This window comes from Lolium rigidum, chromosome 3 (genome assembly GCF_022539505.1).
Source record: "Lolium rigidum isolate FL_2022 chromosome 3, APGP_CSIRO_Lrig_0.1, whole genome shotgun sequence".
NCBI lineage: Eukaryota > Viridiplantae > Streptophyta > Magnoliopsida > Poales > Poaceae > Lolium > Lolium rigidum.
This window is the reverse complement of record NC_061510.1, coordinates 91978235-92002406: the sequence shown is the minus strand read 5'-3', so window position 1 is coordinate 92002406 and position 24172 is coordinate 91978235. Positions and strand designations below refer to the sequence as shown.

Sequence of the window (24172 nt, the reverse complement as noted above, 5' to 3'; positions counted from 1 at the left end):
GATCCGTACTTTCCAAAAGGAAGTTGATTGTGGTTTCGTGCCTAAGTACTAGTAGCACATAATGCATACAGTAATTAATCGAAGCACCGGATACGCTTTGGTTCGCATTATTGTCCACCTCCAGGAAACGTTCCCATGATCTTTTTTTCATTCGGATGGATGAAAATGGTCTAGTTAGAGCATCCCCAGCCGTTGGGGCTCTCCAGGCCGAAATCCGGCGTTATTTAGCGCCGGATGGATGTAGTTTTTGGCCTTGGGAGGCCCATTTTTCCAGCCGCGAGCCCATGGACGCGCACCCACCGCGTGCATAGCGACGGCGCAGTCACCGGGAAGGGCAATCGTCGGAGTTCCCTCGACGCATTGAACCGTCGCGAAGTGGTATGGAGAGCCGAAACGACTCGTCGGGAACGGTCGAAGTGGCCTCGATGCGAAAACCGCCGTAATGGAGCACGAACTCCGCGGAAGAGCAACCGCCGCTCTCATCGTCGGGAGACCTACATATACGGTTTCCGACGACCGACGTCATTCATCTGTTCTCTCGTCACCATCCTCCGTCAACCATGAGCGATCTCTCTTGGCCATCGGACACCGACAGCGAGGGAAGCCGCCCGGATGGCGCCATTGGTGGGATCCAGCTGCATCGTCCAGCAGCGACGATTCCCCCGCCGGCCAGCGAGGACGAATGGGATGACGACGAGGAGGAGGACGAAGAGGCCGAGGAGCAGGCCGAGGAGCAGGCCGAGGAAGAGGCCGAGGAAAAGGAGGAGGAAGAGGCCGAGGAGAAGGAGGAGGACGACGAAGAGGCTGAGGACACTGACGAGGAGGAGGACTCAACTTCCTCCGACGAGGAGGTGACGAGCCGGAAGCGTCGCCGCGACGACGATGAGGCGGGGCCACGTAGGAAGAAGAAGTAGTTTAAGTTTGAAAGTTTTTATATGTAATTTTTATGTTTATTCGAATTATATTCGAAATATATATAATCTATCTATGTTGCACCACTTGAGATTTCAAAGCTTTCGTTCGACGAGGGTATTGCCGTCGATCGGGAAGACGAGGGTATTGCCGTAGATCGGAGGCCATTGTCGCCGACAAGTTGGGGCCACGCGCGCTTCGTTTCGTCCGGAGTCCCCGAGCGCTCCCGGGGGCCGGGGATGGCGTGGGATCGCCGGATGAATTTAGGCCCAAATCCGGACGAAAACGAGGAACCGGGGGCGCGACTGGGCCGAATTTCGCCGTCCGGATGGAAAAAACGCTCGCCGGGGGCCTGTTCGGGGGGACGAGTGGAGATGCTCTTACGTCCCCAGCTTCTCGTTTTCGTCCGGATTTAGGCCTAAATCCGTCCGGACTCCCCAGGCCATCCTCGGTTTCCCGAGGTGCTGCCGGGGACTCCGGATGGAGCAAACTCCGCGCTCTGGCTCGCGTGTCAGTGAGATTAGCCAAAAACTGGGCGGCCGTGTGAGGGAAACGGCTTGAAAATCGTTGCTCCCCATACCAAAAATGCGTCCAATCCGGATCAATTTCCATCCGGATTGGTGCCCGGGGGCCTCCAACGGCTGGGATGCTCACTGTGCGAGGGAAAAGAGAAACATATGGCTTCCTGATTCCATCGGATCAATGCATTAGAAAAAAAGAAGCGAACCAATATGTTGGTTCGGCTCAAAGCAACCTTCTGTGATAACTAGAAAGTGTTGCCCCCACGATCCGTATGCAAACATAGCTGCCGCCTCCACCTGAAGTCGGTTTATCCTTCTTTGGCTGGTCTTGCTGGCGTAAGTAAGAGTGGAAAACAAATTTATGAGTGAAGTTTTTAATAAAATAAAGCTTCAACAAATTAGCTTAGGTTTTGTTAACCGTGTTTTGTGGCCTCCACGTAAATAGAGATGACATTGTGTATAATAAGTGATTTTCAACACTTTGTTCGATGAGATCTTCTTTTCGGCGTGACATGGTGCCCTCTAACGACAAGAACTAGGGTTCAGGACTAGGTTTTGTTTTATTTATTTCAATTTCGTGAGAAATTTGATGTAATATATCCTAAATTTTAAGAAAATTCAAACCATTCATTTAAATGTAAATGTTTTTTAATAATAAAAAGTAGGCCAGAGGCAGCCTCCGCAATCGGTCTGAATATGTGTCTAGCTAGCCCAACCTATACATTTCGAGGCACATACACAAATTATGCCCCCTCGTACATATCAGAGCGCTGGTGAAGATGCCCTAACGCATAGCGCTAAGCTGCCCTCGCATGATTTATTAGTAAGCACACAGATCTTTTACATTGCATTGGCAAAACTACCAGATGAGTCAACCTCCTGTCGCAAAATTGTACTCCTTCTGTCCCATGAAACGTGTTTAAAAAAAATTCTAAATTCGAATGCATCTAAACATGATTTAATGTCTAGATACATCTAAATTTTGATAAATCTTCCTCATGTGTTTTTTGAGACAAAGGGAGTAGTATAGCATCTTCAAGCTTTGCAGGCCTCGTCATAATTTACCAAGATAAGACGATATGTTTTTAAAATAACCAGACGTTGATGCGCACCATTCTTTTTCTTTAACTACCTTTGGACACTACGCGCTTCTCTTGTTCTACTTTCATTATAGGAATACTGCTAACAACGTCAGAGACAATGATTTTTCTTATTGAAAAATCAAGTACGGACGCAGAGACAGATACCCCACGTCAACAAATAACGCGGCGGAAGCAGAACAAGGCAATAGATGCCAACTGGCGAGCACCCGCCACCAGAAGATTTTCCCTAGGAAAGGCCGTACAATGCAAAGAAAACTTTTGCCGTACCGTGCACTCTTGCTGAGAGTAGCATAGAACAAGTTATACAACAAGATATGCAAATCCAAGCTAGCACTTCATCGTAAGTTCCACAGCAAACCTCTTCTCTTTTTCAACTCTTTTTGCAATAGGATCAACAAGTGAATCTCATTCCACACCATGACATTGACAGCACGGCATATTTACAGCGTGTCCGTTCCTACTTTACACTACACTCATGCGCTCCCATGCGCATTTGCTCTAATCTCTGGGAAGAAGAATACTAGCCGTATCACAAAAACATCTTCCCCGGAAATATGGTAAAGAATCAAGCAATGTTAAACACAAGATGCTACGAGGATGCCGGTGACAATACTGTTTAAAATGATCGTCCTCTTTCCAGCCAGCTCCGAATAATTAGCAAGATATCTGCAGGTAGGATAAGCAGGCACACTAAAAGTCAGATTAACCAACACTGTTAGACAAGAAACATATGGCAACAACGGAGTAGCTGACGGCAACAACCGTGCAGTCTAGAAGAATAACTTACAGTTCTGCCAGTATTCTACAGTTGTCCTCAATTCTATCCAATCACGCCACGTGTGGATGAATTCGGCCGCGAAGATGTCCTCATAGACCGTACAGACCGGATTGATCTATTCACAAACGGGTGATCCAACAGTTTGGACGCAGAAGGTCTATCTTCTGGGTTCGGTTTTACGCACTGGCTTATGAAATTACGAGCATCCTTTGAAAGAGTACTTGGAATCGCTGGTGGTTCCCCCTTGCCGATCCTGTATAGGGCTTGGGTCTGCACAAAAAGGTTGCAAGAATCCACGTGAATTTGATGTACTCGAACATATTTTACAAACAGCGGACCTCTATCAGATTTGGAACCAGCAGTGTAATTCACAATTGCAAGAGATGGTACTGATTACTCACCCATTCCAGATCAGGATAGGGAAGTTCACGTGTCAACATCTCTAGGACCGTGCAACCCAGGCTCCATATATCAGCTGCAGGTCCATACGTCTTCTTGGGATTGACGACCTGACAGTTCAGTGTGCCCATTTAGAATAATGGAGCAGGGTATGGACATATCATACATGTCATTATGCTTATGCCAAGTATCTTCTCAATCCAAAAACTATGACACGCCACAACCATACAGAACCAACCCAACTTAAACCAACCAATTTGTAACTCAAGTCATTAATCTGCTAGGATCAACATTTATCAACTGAACTAGATGCTTAATAGTTGTGAATGAGTGATCAATGACAACACTAAAAGGTCCAAACAAAGAAAGCCAACTGAACTGGTGTAGTACGAAACTCCAAAGCTGTACTTCAGTACCTCAGGACTCAACTCAACACTATTCATTTCACCGTCAACAGTTCACCACCCTTTACCTCTGGATCATACTACTACTCACGAACCGATGAATTGTGCAAAGGTAAACAAGCAAATCGAACATATACTGATCTGATCTTATAGAGTGTGGTGACATACCTCAGGTGCCATCCAATATACAGTTCCTTTGCATGATTTAAGGACATTGAGTTTGCTAGCCTGAAAGACATTCCATACAGCAATGTTAGATAGATAGTCCATGGGATAACTTAACTATTGAAATACCAATAATCAAATTATGCAAGGCGTTGCAAGAAAGTACACGGACCTGCTTGGCAAGACCAAAGTCTGCAAGTTTCACAGATCCATTCGCATGTACCAGTATGTTGGCACATTTGATATCTCTGCAAGACGACATTTTATTAAATTAAACTCAACGTGTAAAAGTACATGGAAATAACGTATAATTCCTCAGGGCTTGTCATCAATGTGAACTAAGGTGGTCATTATTTTAGAAGGCAAGAAACAATATCAGTGATCTAATTGATCTTATGCAGATGCCAAACGAAAAACTAATACATCATTGATGCATGATGTAAGGTAATTTTATTACCTATGAACAATGTCTCTCTCATGGAGATAAGTTAACCCGTTCAGAATTTGTCTTGTATACGCCGAAACATGAGTATCTCGCAGGCGGTACTTCCGATACAATGACACAAGAGATCCTTGAGTCACTAGTTCAAGGAAGATGTACAGCTTTGAGTCTTCCTGCAACAGTCACACAGTTGAGGATTGTAAGCATCAAAAGAATTGAGTACATAGAAATCTATGATATTTATATACGGGGCAATAGCACAAGAGTGCCTTCAAAAACTGAATGAAGTGTTGCATGATTGGAAGATCAGAAACTTACTTTGTCAGTTCCGTAATAATGCACTATATTCTCGTGTTCAAACTGACTCAAGAGTGCAATTTCCTAAAAAGTAGAATGGAGTCATAAGAGGATAAATTTCAGAATACGGCATTAAAGATACAAGGAAACAACTCATAAAATACTATGGCTCTGATATTATCAATAGAACAAACGCCCAAGTAAACCAACCTGCTCAAGCTGAAAAATACACTGCTGAGCATTGCTCCCTTGATCATGTAAGGGCACCTCCTTGACCGCGAAAAAGACGCCTTCACTGTGAAGCATGAAGCAGTATACCATTAGATGAAGAAAGAGAAGCAGCTGGGACATTGCTAAAGGCGCTCATCTCCAGAAGCTAAATATCCCTCTTATTAAGTATACCACATAATTCAGAACCCATAATTACTGAGAACCCATAATGACTGAGAATGTTTAACAACTGGAACAGATGTGTTGTTTAGGTTGTTGAAGATGGTTCAATTACTATTATCTAGTTACTCCATCCGTTCCCTTTTAATTGACTCCGATTTAGTACAAAGTTGTAGTAAATCAGAGTTAATTAGAAGGGAACGTAGGGAGTATGTGCTATGCACTATATGTCTCAAGAGTTAAAAACTAGAGCCAGTGGGCATTTAGTCAAGTAGAGGATCAGTTCTAGAAACTTAGGTTAATCACGGCTTCCAGATGTACTCTACCCTATCTTAAGAGTTGGACCAGACATAGCAGCTTGAGTTGAAGCACAACCTTAACAACCAGCATATGAGTGAATTTAATCTAAAAAAAAAAGCATATGAGTGAATTTGAGAACTTACTCGCTGATCCCCTCGTATACGGTCCCAAAGGATCCGCTCCCGAGGAGCATGCCGCGGCTCCACGACCGGATCTTCCTCTTGAACCTGCCGTTGGGCGAGATGTAGAACATGGGGTCGGCCGTCTCGTCGTCGTTGGTGGTGGAAATGGAGGACATGCCGGTGAACTCCTCGGAGGTGTCCCCGAGCCTGAGGTCGTCCAGCGTGAGCACCTCCGCCTCGTCCTCCTCGTCCTCGGCGTCCTCGCATCCAAAATCACGAGCGGATCTGATGGGCTGGGCATCCTCTGGCGCGAACGATTGGAGGATGTCCCACGTGGAACCGGCCAGGCAGGCTTTGGGTAGCCGCGCCATGGAGGGCGGCGGCTTGAGCATCGTCGGCTGCGGCTTGAGTGTGACGGGCGGCGGGCGGACGCCCTTGATCCCGCCCTCGCAGGCTGGTTTCCTCGCGTCCGGGCGCGCTGGATCTAACCATGCCGGCCGTGCTGGTGGTTCAATTGGCGCGGTTTTCTTAGGCGGGAGCTCGAAATCAGTGGCCAGAGAGAAGGCGGGGACCTCCTCGGCGGGGTCGGGGCGGAGCGGGGACTCGCGCGGTTGAGGGCGGTCGGGCTTGGAGCGGGAGGACGAGGAGGGGGAGGTGGAGGCGGAGGAGGAGCGGTAGGCCTTGTGCGCCTCCCAGTCGGTGATGGAGATGGCGAAGTCGTCGGGGCCGGAGAGGCCGAGGTTGCGGCAGAGGAGCTGGACGTCGCCGCCGCCGTCGCCGCTGCCGCCGATGCGGAAGCTGGAGAGGTCGACGGAGCAGGCGAGCGAGGCCGGCGCGGTGGAGGCCGCCGGCCCGGAGGAGGCCCGCGGGGAGGAGGGCGGGTAGCTGCAGTAGAGCTCCTGGTCGTACTGGTATGGGATGTGCTTGGACGCGTTGCGGCGCTCGAGGCGCGGGCCGCCGCTGCGCCGGGAGGAGCCGCGGGAGGAGCCGCCGGAGGAGGGCGAGGAGGAGGCGGCGGCGTCCTGCGCGGGCGGGCCCATCAGCGGCGGCTGCTCATGGGGGAAAGGGGAAAAGCGAGAGACGTAGAGAGAGGGGGAGAGGCCTTGTGGCTTTGGTGGGAGTGGAGGAGGACGGCAGGAAGCTGGTGATATTTTTCTCTAGCCGCGAGGATTTCTCTTTTGCTTTGGGTTTTTTTGGTGGGTGAGGTGGAAGAGGAGACGGGAGCGCTGCCGCATTGACTCGAACCTCTTTGTAGTTGCTCCGCTCCGCCGCTCCGGGCCTCCTGCGGTCGGGTGTCCGGCGGGCCACTCCAGTCCCGACGCAGACAAACGGCGGCCCCGGCGGTCGCGGTCTGGCAGGCTGGCAGTGGCAGCGGCGGTGTGCCTTTCGGTCGCCGGGGAGTGAGCGACGGCGAGGCTACTTCTCTTCTCTAGATCAGAGGGTTGGAATGGTAGCGGCGCTGGCGTGTTGGCAGACGTCTGTTTTGAGCGGAACGGTCGCCCTCCTCCTCCGACCGCCTGCGTCTGGGCCTGGCTGCCTTGCGTTCTCACTCCTCCTGTCATGTTTTTTTAGGTAAGGGCATCTCCAGCGGACGCTGAGCGATCGTTTGCATCCGCACGGACCGGAAATGCATCTGGCACCACCTCCAGTAGGCCGACACAAAGTGACCGGGCCGTCCACGGAGACGCAAACCTGGCCCAAATATGCGCCAGGTTCGCGTCTCCGCGGACGCTCGGCGGTCGCGCGGAGCGTCCGCTCGCGTCCCCACGGGCTCTCATGGCAGCGACCTAGGTTCGATCGGCCTCGAATTCACAACGCGCGCCGGTGTGGCAACCGCGGCGACCAACCGCCGCAATGGAGCGCCGAACCGCCGCGGAAGAGCAACCGTCGGCCTCTTCGTTATACACGCCCCGTTAATCCGCGCACATTATAACCCCGCGTCTACTGTAATTCAAGTTCAACCACCTCCTTCTTCTTCCTCTTCTTCTTCTTCACCAACACCGGCACGCCATGAGCGACTACACGCTGCCGTCCGACTCGGAGAGCGAGGGCAAGTCACACGGATTCCTGCATTGGTGGGAATCCCCTGCGACGCCAAGCGATCCGGGCTCCACGCCCAGCTACGCTGCCTCCACACCGAGTGAGGACGAGGAGGACGGAGGCGGCAATGGCGCCGAAGGCCGAGGAGGAGGACGGAGGCGGCGCCGCGGCCGACGCCGAGGACGAGGAGGAGGGCCGTGGAGGAGCGAGGAGGACTCCGACGACAAGTTCGCCCGGTTGGAGGCGCAGGAGGCGGCGGACGACAAGGCGGCGGCAAGGAAGAAGTCCAGGGCGCTGGCGCGGGCGGCGCGTCGTCGTCCGTTCACCGACGATGACGACGAAGACGCCATTTCTTCCAGTTTCAACTCCTCGACAGGCGCGTCGTCCTCCGGGCTCCGACGAGGAGGTGACAAGCAAGAGGCGCAGGAGTTTCGACGACGAGCGGTGGCCTTCTAACAAGAAGGCCAAAAAATAGTTTTAGTTTATATGCTTTTAAATTTCTTATTCTTTGTATGTTAAATATGTTTGAATCTAGTCGATTGAAGTATCCGGTTAATTGTTTAGGCTATAATCTATTCGATTGGACCAACATGACATCATGAGTACAACTTTTTCTCGTTTAAAACTTGAGCATTCAACAAAATTGAAAAGGAGTAGCACAAAAAAAACGCTTGCATGTCCAAAATGTGTCGGACCGCTGGAGGTAGCCCCCGACGCAAACGGACATTTCGCCCCTCGCGGTCATTTTGGCGTCCGCCAGGCGACGCAAACGAACGCGAGCGGACAATTTCGACGTCCGAAATTCGTCGCACCGCTGGAGATGCCCTAATACAGGTAGCTAAATTGATAAAAATTTCAGTTTCGAAACAAGTTTCATTACATGCTTCGGTACGCAGCTTAGCTAAAGCAGAGCCGGTCTCCGCCAAATAGGCTGAGAAAGACAAGCTAGGTATCACTTGCTACCACCTCTGCGGGCATGCACTTTAACTTGTTCACCAGCGCCAAGATGTTTGCCCTATCTTAGGGTTTTGTCGTTGTGGTCTAAAACCGCAAAAGAACCATGGTTTTATACACAATGTTAGCTTGTGTCTAAACACCTTAGACTCAAAACTAACCACCTAGACCAGCCCGCAAAACTAGAGATAATGGCGAAAAACTGCGTAAAAGGGTGTGGGAAACCAGCGGCACCCAAGTAGCTCCCGAACTACACTCCGCATAAAAGTAGCGACGTAACGGGTGAAGAAGATGTGATTTGCATTTTCAACCGCGCCACCCAAAATGCACCGTCCAGTAGTCGGGCCATGACGCGAGGCGATAAGCTCACGGACGGGAGACGATCAAGAACATGTTGCCAAGTAAAAAAAAAATCTGATCTTGAGTGAGAGTTTGGCCGCCCAAATCTCCCTGATGTGGACGACCGAAACTCCCTGCGAGAGTTTGTTATACATCGATCCAACAGAGTAACTCCCTCAGCCCCGAGCTCAGGCGAGTGTCAGCGATGATACTTTGGAGGGTGCCCCCACTACTCCCTTGCATCCCGGTGGCCATGACCCTCGTGAGGGACCAGACAACCGTGGCGAAGGGTGTTTTCACTCAAAAAAAAAGAAGTCGACAACACATGTGTTCGATATAGCTTCATAAAGTCTTGTAACATTATAATCCACCAAATATGTTTGAAATTTGCAATATAGCCTATATGTTTAGCTTTTATCTTAAGTTAAACTTTTTCATACTCGACAACAATAGACATGATGACCACAGCGCATAAGGGCATGTACAACGCAACTGCTTATGTAGAGGCGCTAGGATTTTGTTCCTGCCCGATTTGCAGTTGTGTCTTGTGATCCCAGTAGATAGATGCTTAATATCATGCGTTGATGCAAAAGATTGAGACAGGCGCTTCTCGCTAGAAATATGGTGGTGGCATGATAATTAGACCTGACGTGGTTAGAAAAACAAGCACCTCAACTGGGGACTACATTGTAGCCGTGTACTTCTCGTTTTTTTTCCGATATGCGAGCGTAGCTCCGGCCTCTGCATCAATAGATGCACACAGCCATGTCTTTTATTCAAAAAGATGTTCAAAGTATATGCTTATTACAATCATGCAGTATCTAAGGTCGCAACAAGGATCAACCAAACAAAGATGAAAAGTATACAAAGACTATCCATCTTTGATTTTTCTAACATGCCGCCATCCAGTAGCCTGGAAATAACAATCCCGTGTGACCGTTAATAGATGGTTGCATCCAGTAACCATAATATCCCGCTGCTCCTCCGGAAGAAGGTATGCCCATAGCTGTATCCAATGCGCCGCACGAAGAATAACCTGCAAAAAATTGGTTTCCTTCTGTTTATTAAACACAATGTCATTTCTAGTAGTCCATATCGACCAGCAAATTGCAGAAACACCAATCCGAATACGTTCTTTATCTTTCTTATTCACTCCATTCAACCAATTACCGAACATATTTGTAATATTGGATGGAGGAGGAATGTTATAGGAAAAGAAAACCATCCTCCAAATTAGTTTTGCAAACGGACAGGTAATAAACAAGTGGTCAATAGTCTCATTCTCATCACAGAAACAACATTTTTGACAACCTGTCCACTTTCTCTTTGTCAAATTATCCTTAGTCAACAAAACCTTATTGCTAAGAAACCACATAAATTTTTTAATCTTAAGGGGTATTTTGATCTTCCAAAGATACTTATGCAGGAATCTAGTATGACCGTTCATAAGATCCAAGTATATAGATTTAACTGAAAACAAACCCGACTCTGTTAACTTCCAGATAAACTTATCAGATTCATTAGTTAGCTGCACCGACATTAAACGTTCACATAGATGCAGCCACAAAGTCCACTTATGTTCATTTAGGGATCTCCTAAAGCCGTGTACTTCTCGTGAGACGGATTTTGTTTTATTTGTTTCTTCCGCTCAAGCGCCTATTTAGGAGCCTACCATTTAACATGCCCTAAGGGCACATCAAAATATGTATCACAACCAACACTTGTAATCTCCGAGGAGCAACAGCTCTAACAGAACTTTTTTCGTTGACGCACCATTCACCCTTGAAGGCCTAAAAGAAGTTAACGAGTAGGTGTTGAGACTTGGTAGGTTCCGACAAAGGTATCTTCTTAGGCTCACAGACAACGGCGTATATTGCATGCATCCCTAAAGATTAAACCGGAACATCTGTGAGCACCAAATGAATGCAACATGAAACCTCTAAGTCGACGGAGGAACGACATCACCTTTGTGCCCACCGAACTTGGGGCACACACTGTCGAACGGACTGCTGAGCTCTAAGATACTTTTTCTGATCCAAATTAATTGATTTACCTTTTTTTCTAGATACATTAAGAAGATCAATGTGTGCTGGGCTCCTAAAATGATCGCTTTACATTCTTTTACCGCGAGGTTTTTGGTGGGTGGGTGAGGTGGAAGGGGAGACGGGTGCGTTGACACATTGACTCCCACCTCTTGCTCAGTGCTCACTGCTCACTGGAGCTTCCGTGTGTCCAGCTGTGGCCACTGGAGCTTCTCGCCGCCGTCGAGATCTGGCAAGGCTGGCAGCCCCACAACGGCACAGCAGCAGTACGTGCCTTTTGGTCGCGTCGGAGGAGTCTACTGCTTCTCTTGGTTTGGACTTGGAACAGTCAGTGTGCTGGCGTGTGGGCAGGTCTCCGTTTTGAGCGGAACGGTCACCGTGCTCGGACTGCCTGCGTGGATTCGTCTTGCTCCTCCCGCGGCCGCCATGTAGGCAGGCCGGCAGTACGTGTCTTCCCGCGCCGGTGGTTATGAATCTAACCTAGTATTAGAACGTGAGTGCATAGCTTAATCACACACTGTCACATTCCACTTCAGAACTGTAGTTCTGTAGGATAATTCAACTCGAGCGCAACACGTAATTTTTTGACAAATCTGACCCCAAGTAAAAACTAATTCCTTACCAAAACTATTTCGAAATCTAACCTCTAAGTTCACCGCCAACCAAGATGGAACCGGAATTGTGCAGGTCGGCGCTGAAGAAAAACAACACGGAACCACTCTTGGCAGTTTGGTGCCATGCGGTTTATGGCGCCGACCTGCTTCGCCACTGCTTCTCCTCGGCGACGACCTGCACAATTTCAGCTCCATTCTCGATGGACTCGAACCTAGGGATTATATTTTGCCAAAAGGGTCACACGGGGAATTAGTGTTGTCTAGGGGTCATGTTTGTCAAAAGAAAAAAAAAAATACCAGCAACGCAGTACCATATGGTAGAGAAAAAAAAATTCCAAGTTTCGAAATTTGAGAAGTTTCCTCGAAAAATATCAAACCTTCCCTAAATGGCCGGTAGCTTTTCACGCTCTTTTCGCTCCTACATAATACAACTTCAACAATGCTCGCCAATGTAAACTTGTAGGGAGGGACACCCGCGGCCATGCCGACCTCTCTTAGAACATCACTAACATATTACATATAATAGGGCACTTGTTTTAATGTTTTAGGGCACCCTTTGTTCTTGCTTTTCCAGGTGCCTTATTTTAGGGCTGAACAGCCACTCCAACAGCTGCCCTAAACTAGGGCACTGCGGCCATGCCACATCCCTCTATCTCTTTGCGCATTTGCATGCATATGCCAAACATAAAATATGATAGATGATCTAGAATAATTTCAAACAAATAAAACTTAAACGGTACTTCTATTACAACACCTAAATAGTTTATCGGATGGTTCATCAAGTAGCAGTGTAGCACACAAGTCAACACGCAATAGCAATATTTTCATCACCTACAACAACATTGAATCAAGTACACAACCTCTTTGCCTTCTGTTCCATGCCCACCACTCCGCGATGAGATTCTTTTGAAGATCTTCACGCACATCAAAGTTTTGAATGTCGCGGTAGGCCTGAACGAAACGCGTAACTTGGTCTCCACCTTGCCTCGGCCACACCGGATGTACCATCAAGTCATAGGTGCCATAGACCACATTTTGGCCACACTCATTCTCAATGATCATGTTATGCATGACTGTGCATGTGAGGCAAGCTCACCACAGCTCAGATGAAGCACTTCGCCGATGAGGAAGCTCACCGACGAGCAGAGTTGCGACAGAGAAGCGAAAGGTCGGAGAGGAGGCTCCGGATCTGTTGGCGTCAGAAACCCACTGGCGGGCAGCGACGGGCAACACAGTAGAGCCGGGAACAACTAGGGCTGCGGCTGGCCCCAGTCCCTCAGAGCGACGGCCCGCAAAGCCTCCTGGTCACACGTCCGATGCTATCGCAAGGGCGTGCCACCTAACCTATACCTGGTCAGGAAGGTGTTGGATGATGCCTCGCTTAGTTTCCTGCATGGCATACACGTAAACATTAAATACGAGCCTCGATCGGCTCTCAGGTTATCCTGTGAATCGGCTCAAAGAGCCGATCCACCCATGATTCGTACAAGGTGTCCGAATATATGGTGGTCCTGCTTGATCAAAATAAAGCTAATGAGATCTACGACGATTTAGGGTTTTCACCGCATAATCGGATCATCCTACTCACGATTGGGCCTCGCGCTCGCGCACGGTGACCGTAAGCCGATCCTAGACAGGGCCTAAAAACCAACACGAGGTTGATCCCCGGAACGTCCCGTCTAGGGCTAGCAAACTCCACCCTGCACGCCGCTGGATCCTCCAACCCTTTGTAGGGCCTAACTAATACGGATATTAAACTAATCCTTGCAGAACAAGGAGCAACCGTAACGGATCGGATCTACTAAACTATGATCAAGCGGGGTGCCGCCCCTACACCCGAGATAGGTGTAAGGGCGGCTAGATGCACGAGGGTTGCACTACGACGAGCATATGATACGAAGAACAATGCTAACCCTAACACATCTAAGATAATTACGTTGCTCGCCATCAAAAAGGCTTCGGCACGAGCAACGCATGAACAACGTGGGTAGGCTTGTGCTTGCCTAGATCGCAAGATGCGATCTAGGCAGCATGGTGCTTACCGGAGAAACCCTCGAGACGAAGGGGTTGGCGATGCGCCGAGATTTGTTTGTGTTGAACGTTGGTTGTTGTTTATTCCATAAACCCTAGATACATATTTATAGTCCAAGGGACTTTCTAATTCGAGCGTGCACCCAACCGTGCACGGGTAAAACTCCGACTCCTAACCGACACGTAATCTAATATGTTACATGATACAAGGGCAAACTAGCCCCAACATTGCACTACTAGGAAAAGGCCTAGCCGTAAGAATGCTGTCAGTGGCGCACATCTATTTTGATGCGCCACTACTAACTAGCAGTGGCGCACCAAAAAGTGGTGCTCCACTGATACAAATATAGCAGTGGCGCACTAGTACTAGTCGTGCGCCACTACTAAATTTTGGCCTGAATTACAGATAGGTCTAGAGTTAGCAGTGGCGCACCACATATAGGTGCGCCATTGCTATTAAAATAGCAATGGCGCACCTATATGTGGTGCGCCACCATACTACAAATTGCAATAGCGCACTATATGCCATGCGCCACTGTGCTGCAAATTGCGGTAGCGCACTATAAGTGGTGCGCCACTGTGCGGTCTGCCTGTGCTTCATTTGATTCACCACGCGCCATACCAAAACGAATCCAAACAAAACAACCACTGTGCACGAGATTCCCAGCACCATGCCACGCGCCACCCGCGCACACGCCTCACGCCACGCGCCCCACTAGGCACGTGGGCCCCATACGTGGCATCCGATGCCCCACTCTCTTGAGATTCAAACTTTGAATTAATGGAGGAAGACGTGCGCCTCTGTCACATGTGCGATGGCTAGCTGTGCAGATGCGTTTTTCATCTTTTGTTTTTCTCGTCGCTCTATACCAGGCAGTCTAGCACATGCAACCGCACACACCGCACCAGGCCGGCAGAGGCAGTTCCTTTCTCTTCCGCCCACTTCTCCGCTGCGGTCGCCGCTCAGCTCAGATCCGCACACTTCTCCGCTGCGGTCGCCGGTCGCATGCGCCTCTGTCGCGCGAGCTCCGCCTCGATTCCGCGCTCCCTGGTTCGCATCCCGCGCTCTACACCGAGAAGGCGCTCAAGCGCAACGGCCGCTGGGCGCACGGCCTCGTCGGGGTCGTGATACTGGGCCGTGCCGTCGTTTGAGATGTGGAGGGAGGCGCTCGGGAGGACGTCGAGGACGACGACGAGCTCGGCGTTGAGGCCGCGGAAGGAGGCGGCGAGGTTTGGCGCCCGGAGCTGCTTGTCCCCTCCGTCGGGGAATCGGAGGAGGAGAGCGATGACGATCTCTTCTCCTGGGATGACTTCACCACTTCCGAGGAGGTGAGGGAGGAGGAGGAGGAGGACGACGACAGCCCCTCCGACGAGCCGCCGGCCAAGCGCCACTGCCCCTGGCCGGGGAATCTCAGTGACTACGACAGCGACGACGACGACGACGAGGAGGATGAGGACAACGAAGGTCCCGCCGGCGGCCGGCCGCGGCGGCGACGACGAGCCCACCGGGAGCAGCGCCGACAGCGGCGACGAGGGTGATGACGAGGGCAGTGATGGCCCGTAGATAGGACCCTTAGTATAGGATCAGCAGTAGTAGACGGGGCAATGTATCCGCTTAGTACTCCCTTTTGAGAGCAATCAGCTCTTCTATGTAAGAAATCTTGTTTATTAATGAAGAAATTCCCCAATTCGAATTTGCCGATTTCCTTTATGCCAATTTAGCCGATTTCCCTCATACTGATTCCGCCGATCGTCACTTAGCCAATGCTTAATGAGCCGATGACAACGCATCGGTCTCTCATGACCCATTCTTCACCCCTTCGACATCGGAGCGATCGTGAATTTGATCAATGCCCGAAAGCTGAGGTTAACATATCAATCCTTCACGATCTATCTTTCGCCTTTTCCAACCGATGACTTTGAGCTCGGCGGACAACTAGGCGGATCAACGCTCTTACGAGAGCCCCGAACCCACTGCTGAAATGACTTGATGCTGAAGTTGATACATCTGGGTCTTCAGATACTCCTCAAACCTGCCCAATCCCCTTAAAAAGGTTATGATGGAGGGCTATCCGATGAAATCCCAATCGGCTTTTTAAGAAAAGAATATCTATGCAGTCAGCTGCCCCCGAGCCTCTACCAAGGCGAGCATAGCGATGGGCTAACCAAGCGTGTCGCCATCGGTTTCCAAGTCATGACGCGAGCCGGCCGATTTCAACAAAATCGGCTCTCCAGAGCAGAGAACCTTCAGAGTGAGCTGCCCCCCGAGCTTCTTCAGTCTACTTCCTGCGCCTTGCCGGTCAGATCAGCTCCTTCCTTTGGCGGATTTGATACAATCCATCCTTAACCTGATCTGCACGTCTATGTTGTTCTTGGCATTGGTCAGGGTCATGATCCTCAAAGCGCTCGGCCCGATCTGCGGACACGATACTCGCAAAGAGAACCCGGAGATCTTTGAAGAGAAGATCCACTTCTGCTCCATTGATCCTCTAATTATCACGGTTATACCTCTCGAGTCGATGGCCATGCCTCGGCTTTATATCCTTAAGTCGATGTACGCACATCGGCTGTGCTTAAAAATTTCGAATTTTCGGCCGATTTATGTATCGGCCCCCATACTTCAATACCCATCATCAAGGAATATCTCGGGCTGCTGGTCGTTTGCAAGATACTCCTACTTCATATCCTCGTGTTTTATCCACCTAGGTGCCCCCCCGAGCCGATTCTGTCAAAAGACTTGATGGTATCGGCTCTTTAGGTAACCCATGCTGGATCAAACGTTGACCCCAGGCGAAATGGATGGTGAGGATAATTTTGGCCGATTGCTGGAATCGGCCTCCACGCTGCTTGCTTGATGAAGGTTTTGCGATGTTCCTCCATAAAAATTTTGTGGCCGATCACAAGGATCAGCCTCGCCACGTTCGTCCATCGACGTTTGCTTTGTTACACGGTCAGGCCGGTGGATAAAACCAGCCTAACCCCGTTCTTTGTCACGTCGATGCGCTCGCGATCGTCCAAATTGATGCTCGAGAGCGGCTCTTGGCCTGATGTCTCCCAAACGTCCATGCCGGTCTATTGAAACCTCGGCTGAATCATCTCGCGTGGACGACTTCTACTTCATCTCCATCCCATTGTATTAGGCATTGGTGCATCGTGGATGGAATGCAACGATTGGCGTGGATCCAATCTCTCCCTAGTAGGACAGCATAGGTACTCTTGCTATCGACAATAAAGAACGTCGTAGGGACAGTTTTCCTTCCTACGGTCAGATCCACATTCGGAACACCTTGTGCGTCGGATGCTTGGCCGTTGAAATCGCTCAGTGTTACATTGGTCTTGATCAGATCCGAGCTGGAGCGTCCCAACCGACGTAGCATGGAGTATGGCATAATGTTAGCTGCCGCCCCGGTGTCTACCAACATCTTGTTGACAGGCTGCCCATTGATGTAACCTCGCAAGTACACGGCCTTCGGATGCTCGTAACTTCTTTCTTGCGGCTTCTCAAAGATGACCGGCCGTGGGCCGCGATCCAATTGTGCCACAGGTGCTTCGTACAATCCTTGAGCGCTAAACTCCGTTGGAAGGATGAAGACCATGTTTGTGCCGGCCGATGTCTCATCATCGGCTTTCCTTTGCTTGGGGCGCCACTCTTTTCTTTGTGGCCGACCTTCTTCGCTCAGGGTTCGCTGAATTTTGGCGGCCAGATCCGGCCGTGCCTTTCTCAATGTGTGCAGGTATAATCTCTCAGCTTCTTCCAACCCGCGTAGACGCTGAACCCTTCGCTTCTGGGAATGGCTGAGCCCATCAGGGCACCACCTTGGCCGATGATACCTATCTTCTTCATCATCGTCCTTTAGTCCCTCGAGATCTTCCACCCGAGCGGACTCAGCATGCTTGTTCCGAGGCGGGAGAGGCCCTAGACGCTTGAACACGGACACGTTAGCCGCATCCTTCTTCCTTTGTTTGCATTCTGGGCAGTTCTCGATTGTTGGCAATCGGCTCATTCCTGAGTCCCAGCAATGTTTGAAGAAAGGACAGTCCCAGTGCCTATCCATGTCATCCTGCCCCCTTGACCTCCCTCCAGCGTGACGATTGTACCCGTCGTTGTTTCTATCATGCCGACGGTACCTCCTGTCCTCTGCATCAGACCGACAAATTCTCTCATCATCTACGTCGTAGCGCCGACGTCGGTCGTACTGTTGCTCATATTTGTTGAGGAGATGCACGGAGAGTGGACGTTGATACCGCACGCTTCTCACTTCCTCCTCCGTCGAGTACCGTCTGTCATCATCTTGGGGCCGGTCGCGTGGATCGGCCTCCTCTTTATCCTTGCCACGGGAGTGGCTGCTTTCCGCTTCATCTTTGTCATGGCGGCTTGCAAGCCCTGCCATGTTGACACCAAAGGGGAACTCTGGCTCGCATATGGAGTGGCTGAGGTCCACCATGTTGTCGCCAGGCAACGGACGTGTGTTTTCATTGAGCTTGATACCGTGCGAACGGGTCTTCTCAAAGGAGCCGATGAGTTCGGCTTCAAAGATGGCCTTCGATCTCACCGTATTTCTTCTCGTGCTCCGCAGGGATATCCTCGTATTTGGTCTGTGTCCTCCGCCATCTCGGATGTCGGTTTTGACGTGGATGTTGCGGAAGATGTCCCACCGGGCGTGCCGGAATGTGTTGGCGTCGAAACCCACGCGGCGGGCAGCGACGGGCAACACGGTAGAGCCGGGAACAACTAGGGCTGCGGCTGGCCCCGGTCCCTCGGAGCGACGGCCCGCAAAGCCTCCTGGTCACACGTCCGATGCTATCGCAAGGGCGTGCCACCTGACCTATACCCGGTCGGGAAGGTGTTGGATGATGCCTCGCTTAGTTTCTCGCATGGCATACACGTAAACATTAAATACGAGCCTCGATCGGCTCTCAGGTTATCCTGTGAATCGGCTCAAAGAGCCGATCCACCCATGATTCGTACAAGGTGTCCGAATATATGGTGGTCCTGCTTGATCAAGATAAAGCTAATGAGATCTACGATGATTTAGGGTTTTCACCGCATAATCGGATCATCCTACTCACGATTGGGCCTCGCGCTCGCGCACGGTGACCGTAAGCCGATCCTAGACAAGGCCCAAAAACCAACACGAGGTTGATCCACGGAACGTCCCGTCTAGGGCTAGCAAACTCCACCCTGCACGCCGCTGGATCCTCCAACCCTTTGTAGGGCCTAACTAATACGGATATTAAACTAATCCTTGCAGAACAAGGAGCAACCGTAACGGATCAGATCTACTAAACTATGATCAAGCGGGGTGCCGCCCCTACACCTGAGATAGGTGTAAGGGCGGCTAGATGCACGAGGGTTGCACTACGACAGCATATGATACGAAGAACAATGCTAACCCTAACACATCTAAGATAATTACGTTGCTCGCCATCAAAAAGGCTTCAGCACGAGCAACGCATGAACAACGTGGGTAGGCTTGTGCTGCCTAGATCGCAAGATGCGATCTAGGCAGCATGGTGCTTACCGGAGAAACCCTCGAGACGAAGGGGTTGGCGATGCGCCGAGATTTGTTTGTGTTGAACGTTGGTTGTTGTTTATTCCATAAACCCTAGATACATATTTATAGTCCAAGGGACTTTCTAATTCAGGCGTGCACCCAACCGTGCACGGGTAAAACTCCGACTCCTAACCGACACGTAATCTAATATGTTACATGATACAAGGGCAAACTAGCCCCAACATTGCATACGAGGCCGATTCACGTATTTATTTTATATGTAATCTCCAAGCCCATCTTGATCGCGGCCCATCTCCTGATTTAGCCAAAATCTGGTGATAACAGGATCTAGCGATTTTTGTCCTCGCTGGCGTTGGGGGCCGAATCGACACCAGCCATGGCGCTATTCCCATATCGATTCATGGTGGCGGCGGGGCGTCTGAGGCCATCCCAGGCGATTTGGCGACGTGATTTGGGGGGCGGGGCTCAACTGTGGGAGGGGGAGTCAGTGGCGGGTTTGGCGGCGGAGGGGCAAATCTAAGCCAACGGTGGTCGAGGGAGGAGGTGTGGCGTCGGCGGGGATGGGAGATGAATTTTTAGTTTAGCAGTTGTCGTGCGCACTCGTGAGATTTGGTCGATGGGACAGGTGTCGCGCACGGTCCTGTCTGCACCAAAACATGAGGCGGAGAGACGCAAAATTTGGGGCAGCCTCAAAATAGGACACAGTTTAGGGCATCCCCTAGAGTATGTTTTTTCACCTCTCGTAAAAAGGGCTTTTAGAGCACCAGTGCTAAAATAGAACATCTGCTAGAGATGCTTTTACTTTATTGTTTTTATCTTTGTATCCAATGGCTTACGGTTGAATCCTCGCAGCTACTCATCCATCCTTGATCACCATCTTCCACAACTCTCGTCGTAATTTTCCATCGTCACAGTTTGTGTCAAGCTAGAGCCTCATCTCGTCCCAATGAAGCTTACCATTTCAGTTGCAATACATGCCCCCCTTGTCATGGTGGTTGGCGAGGTGTTTTAACTTTTAAGGACTGTTTGATTCAAAGGATTCTAAGAAGACAAGAATAGAAAATTCGTAGAATTAGAATGTCACATCTAGTTAAATCTTATAGAACTTGGAATCTACAAGAAAAAAAAATCAAGTAAGCTTTTGATTCACAAGAAAATCAAAGAAATTATAACATGAGGTTTGGGTGGATGAAAGTTTTCCTCCAAAACATAGTGCAATGCAATCCTACAAGAAAAAAAAATCATATCTATTCTTAAGGATTCAATTCTAAGAATTAAATAGTGCACATATAAAAACTTCCTAAAAACAAAATCCTACACCCTCCTATCCATATCAAGTAATAATATGAATAAGAGGGAGTACAAAATTTCTGTGTAGTTCCATTAAATCAAACAGGCCCTTATCACTTACGTCAGCGGATTCTAGCTTCACTATCGGCGCGTCACTCAGATGGCACACTCACACGCAGTAACTCGATGAAGTGGCATGTACGTCCGGCTACAGTTAGTGCGCGCCTTAACTAATTAAGCTCGTGGCCTCCGGCAAAGAGCCGACGGAGTAAAAGACTGATGTTTACCGCGCGCGACGACTCGATCGACGGCGAGCCTCTCAGCTCGCGCGTACGCGGCGGAGAAGGAATCCGGCGACGCTCCGTGCTCAGTCGTCTGGCCCAGCTTGTTCGCCGAGTCGCTGCCAGAAACGATTTTACCCCGCGCAGGGCCAAAGCCGTTCCATCGCCCTACCGTCGCGTCTTGGCTGTGCTGCACGTCTCCGACCGAAAAAACGAATATTTTTCAGCCTCCTGCTGAGGACACGTACTGGATACGATAATCAAGTCTTTGACCACGGAATTAGTAATACGGTCCTGCTGACCTGTGGGAGATGAAGTTTGGCAATCAACGCACGAGAATGATGATAACAAGAGTAAAATGATTTCCAACGTGGGAGGGGCCACGTGGTATTTTGATAGCAGGAGTACAACATCACCGAAATTGCAAGCATGAGGACTTGAACTCGGGTGGGTGGGAAGGCATCAGCCCCTCCCCACCACTAGGCTATGCCTTAGTCTGTATGATAACAAGAGTAGAAAACCTAGCGCCGCCTACTAACAAACCTAGCGCTGGCTCCACGTCCATTTTTTTTTCCATTGATTGGTCTCCTCTTCGGGCCGGCCTCATTAATGTTGAAAATGGTGGGAAACCTAATCTATGTATAGAGTTTTTTTAATAAGAATAGTTTTTTAATATATGAGGTTAGGGTTTTGATAACCGTCTTCCCTTTGGCCTCGGTCTTAGTGGAAATGACATCATCTACGATAAGTGGAATATACTTGTTGTATTACGAGGGGGCCAAAGGCCACAATATATAGTACATTTACAGGTGCACATATGCAGAAAGCTCCATAACATATGAGAAAACTACAATATATATATATACATCTAACATCCCCCCTCAAACTCATGGTGGATCCACAACACTGAGTTTGGAGAGTAAGAAATCATGCTACGCTCGAGTCTGTGCCTTCGTAAAGAAATCCGCCAACTGCAAATCTGAAGGCACATAATGAACCGCAACAACATCATCCTGTACATGTGCACGCGTGTAAAAAGCATCAACACCGATATGCTTGGTCAGCTCTTGCTTGACCGGATCACGTGCAATACTGATAGCACATGTACTGTCAGAAAAAAGTGGAGTGGGTGTCGTAACAGAGACCCCAAAATCTGCAAGCAACCACCGTAACCAAGTCACCTCAGCAATCAACAAAGCCATAGCCCGCAACTCAGCCTCAACACTCGAACGAGAAACTGCGACCTGTTTCTTCGTCTTCCAAGCAACAAGTGACATAGGCATCCCCAATGGACCTGCTGAAGAAGATACCCAGGGATTACTAAAGGCCCACGACCCGAAGAATAAGAAGATTCGGAAGCCCAAGATACTGTTAAGGAAAGTTAGAGTTGTAATAGGAAGCATTATTCATAATCTTGCGGGACGGGTTAGAAACCCTCCCGGACTCTGTAAACTTGTATGTTACGAAACCCTCGGCTCCACCTATATAAGGGGGAGTCGAGGGACAAAGAAAGAATCGAATCATTGTCTCATAAACCCTAGTTTTACATCGTCGAGTACTTTTCGGCTGAAACCTTCGAGATCTACTTGCCCTCTACATCCAACAAAACCCTAGTCTACTACTTGTAGGCATTGACAAGTTAATACCTTGTCAATTGGCGCCGTCTGTGGGATCTAGAGGCGACAAGGAGCTGATCTCGATGGCACGTTCAAGATCGTCGACTTCGTCGATAGCAAGCAACATCATGGACAGAGGTACACAGATCGAAACTGGTCTCGTTGATTTTGTTCCTCACCCGCCCTCCCGTTTGGATGCATGTGCGTATCTGAAGGAGCCCATGGAGATGACGTTCGGAAAGTTCCACTTCCGCGTCGAGAAAGAAGGAACGTATCGTCTAGAAATTCCGATCTCGTCGGGGTTATCGACGGTCGATCCCAATTTTTCAAGCTCATCATCATCCATCGAGTCAGGCGACGAGGAGACTTCGTCGCCACGCTTCATCAGCACCAGAACAAGCGAAAAACTCGCCACGATCTTCAGCAACATGTCCTTCGAGTCATCCGCGGACTCCTATATAAGCGATGACTCAAGCGACACCGACAGCCTCGACTTCATCGACAAGTCCATCTCTATTGGAAAGGTCTTCACCAATCTTTACGATGGTGTCACCAAACCAAGCAAAATTCAGCACTCAAAATATCATCAGATATGCGCCATCGGAGAAGCAAGTCGCGATCAGGAGGAAACATCAGAGGCTTTCGACGACTTGGGAAATCCATATGTCGATCCTTCTAACCTAAGGCGAGGTTTGGGCACTAAATATGTCGGGCCTACACCACGTGTTAGAGTCCAACTTCCACAAGCAGCATGGGATAGAGCAGCAAGAGCTATGGATGGTTCGAACCAATGGAGACAACCGCTACGGTCGGAGAATTACATGCCTACCAATATAGGCTCGCTCGAGCTGGAAGGGAATTAGAAAAACAGACAGCTGATCTGAACAGAAGAAAAGAGGCAGCCTCAGCATCAAGCAGGCGAAGAGCGGAGTTAAGTCGACAATCAGGAACTTCGGGAGATAGCCACAGAGAAGCTCGAAGGAGGGCAAGATCTCGGCTGCAAAATATACCTGAGGCCGAAAGAGAGACTTTAATTCAAAACCTCGATATGTCTTTTATGTCAATCGACACGAGGGGGAATATCATCCCGAAAACACCGGAAGCGTGGATACATGGCAACGCAAGCTTTCATCTTAGCATCCAGTGCCACCTCCCGGGGACCCGAGAGAAGCGTTGTATAACATGGCCATGGCAGGATGTGGGGCCATGGGAGCAGTATTTGCAGCCACACCTCCCGAAGGAGCCGCAAGACAAAATAGCCCGAGACCTACTGCAGCAGTGCAAAATCCACCGGCAACAAGTGGAGTCAGAGATACGGCGGCTCAGGCCAGGGTAGATAGAGCGCGACAAGGCAGAAGAGAACATCGGCAGTCACCAGAACTCGCTGAAGAAGATATGTGTGGACTCCCGTGTTTTACGCGACGGGTCCGGAAAACTCGAGTCCCCTCAGGATTCAAGTTACCTGATAGTTTCAAGAAATTTGATGGCCTACAAGATCCCGAGGATTGGCTAGTCGATTACCTCGAGACGGTAAAGCTGATAGGTGGGACTAGAGCAACAGCCATGCAGAGCATTCAGATACACCTGAGTGGAGCCGCAAGATCTTGGATAAAAAA

General features: G+C 49.7%; 1 protein-coding gene across 2 annotated transcripts; it reads right to left on the bottom strand.

The window, feature by feature from the left end:
• Positions 1-2922: 2922 nt before the first annotated feature.
• On the bottom strand, positions 2923-7044 carry LOC124701936 (mitogen-activated protein kinase kinase kinase 1-like). Of its 2 annotated transcripts, none has more exons than XM_047234040.1 (9): positions 5855-7044; positions 5232-5316; positions 5043-5105; positions 4740-4897; positions 4455-4530; positions 4286-4345; positions 3716-3823; positions 3324-3584; positions 2923-3226 (listed from the first exon to the last, which is right to left on the bottom strand). In XM_047234040.1, the coding sequence occupies exons 1-8, from the start codon at positions 6871-6873 to the stop codon at positions 3357-3359; spliced, it is 1797 nt and encodes a 598-aa protein (XP_047089996.1). In that variant the 5' UTR covers positions 6874-7044; the 3' UTR covers positions 2923-3226; positions 3324-3356. The 2 variants fall into 2 exon arrangements, with proteins under 2 accessions (XP_047089996.1, XP_047089995.1); XM_047234039.1 differs by having other exon boundaries at positions 2923-3202.
• Positions 7045-24172: the final 17128 nt, after the last annotated feature.

Coding starts and splice junctions, on each gene's coding strand:
- LOC124701936 (XM_047234040.1), bottom strand. CDS start 6,873: ATGGGCCCGCCCGCGCAGGACGCCGCCGCCTCCTCCTCGCCCTCCTCC. Junction 5,317..5,854: donor GTATACGAGGGGATCAGCGA/GTAAGTTCTCAA, acceptor CATGCTTCACAG/TGAAGGCGTCTTTTTCGCGG. Junction 5,106..5,231: donor GTATTTTTCAGCTTGAGCAG/GTTGGTTTACTT, acceptor TCTACTTTTTAG/GAAATTGCACTCTTGAGTCA.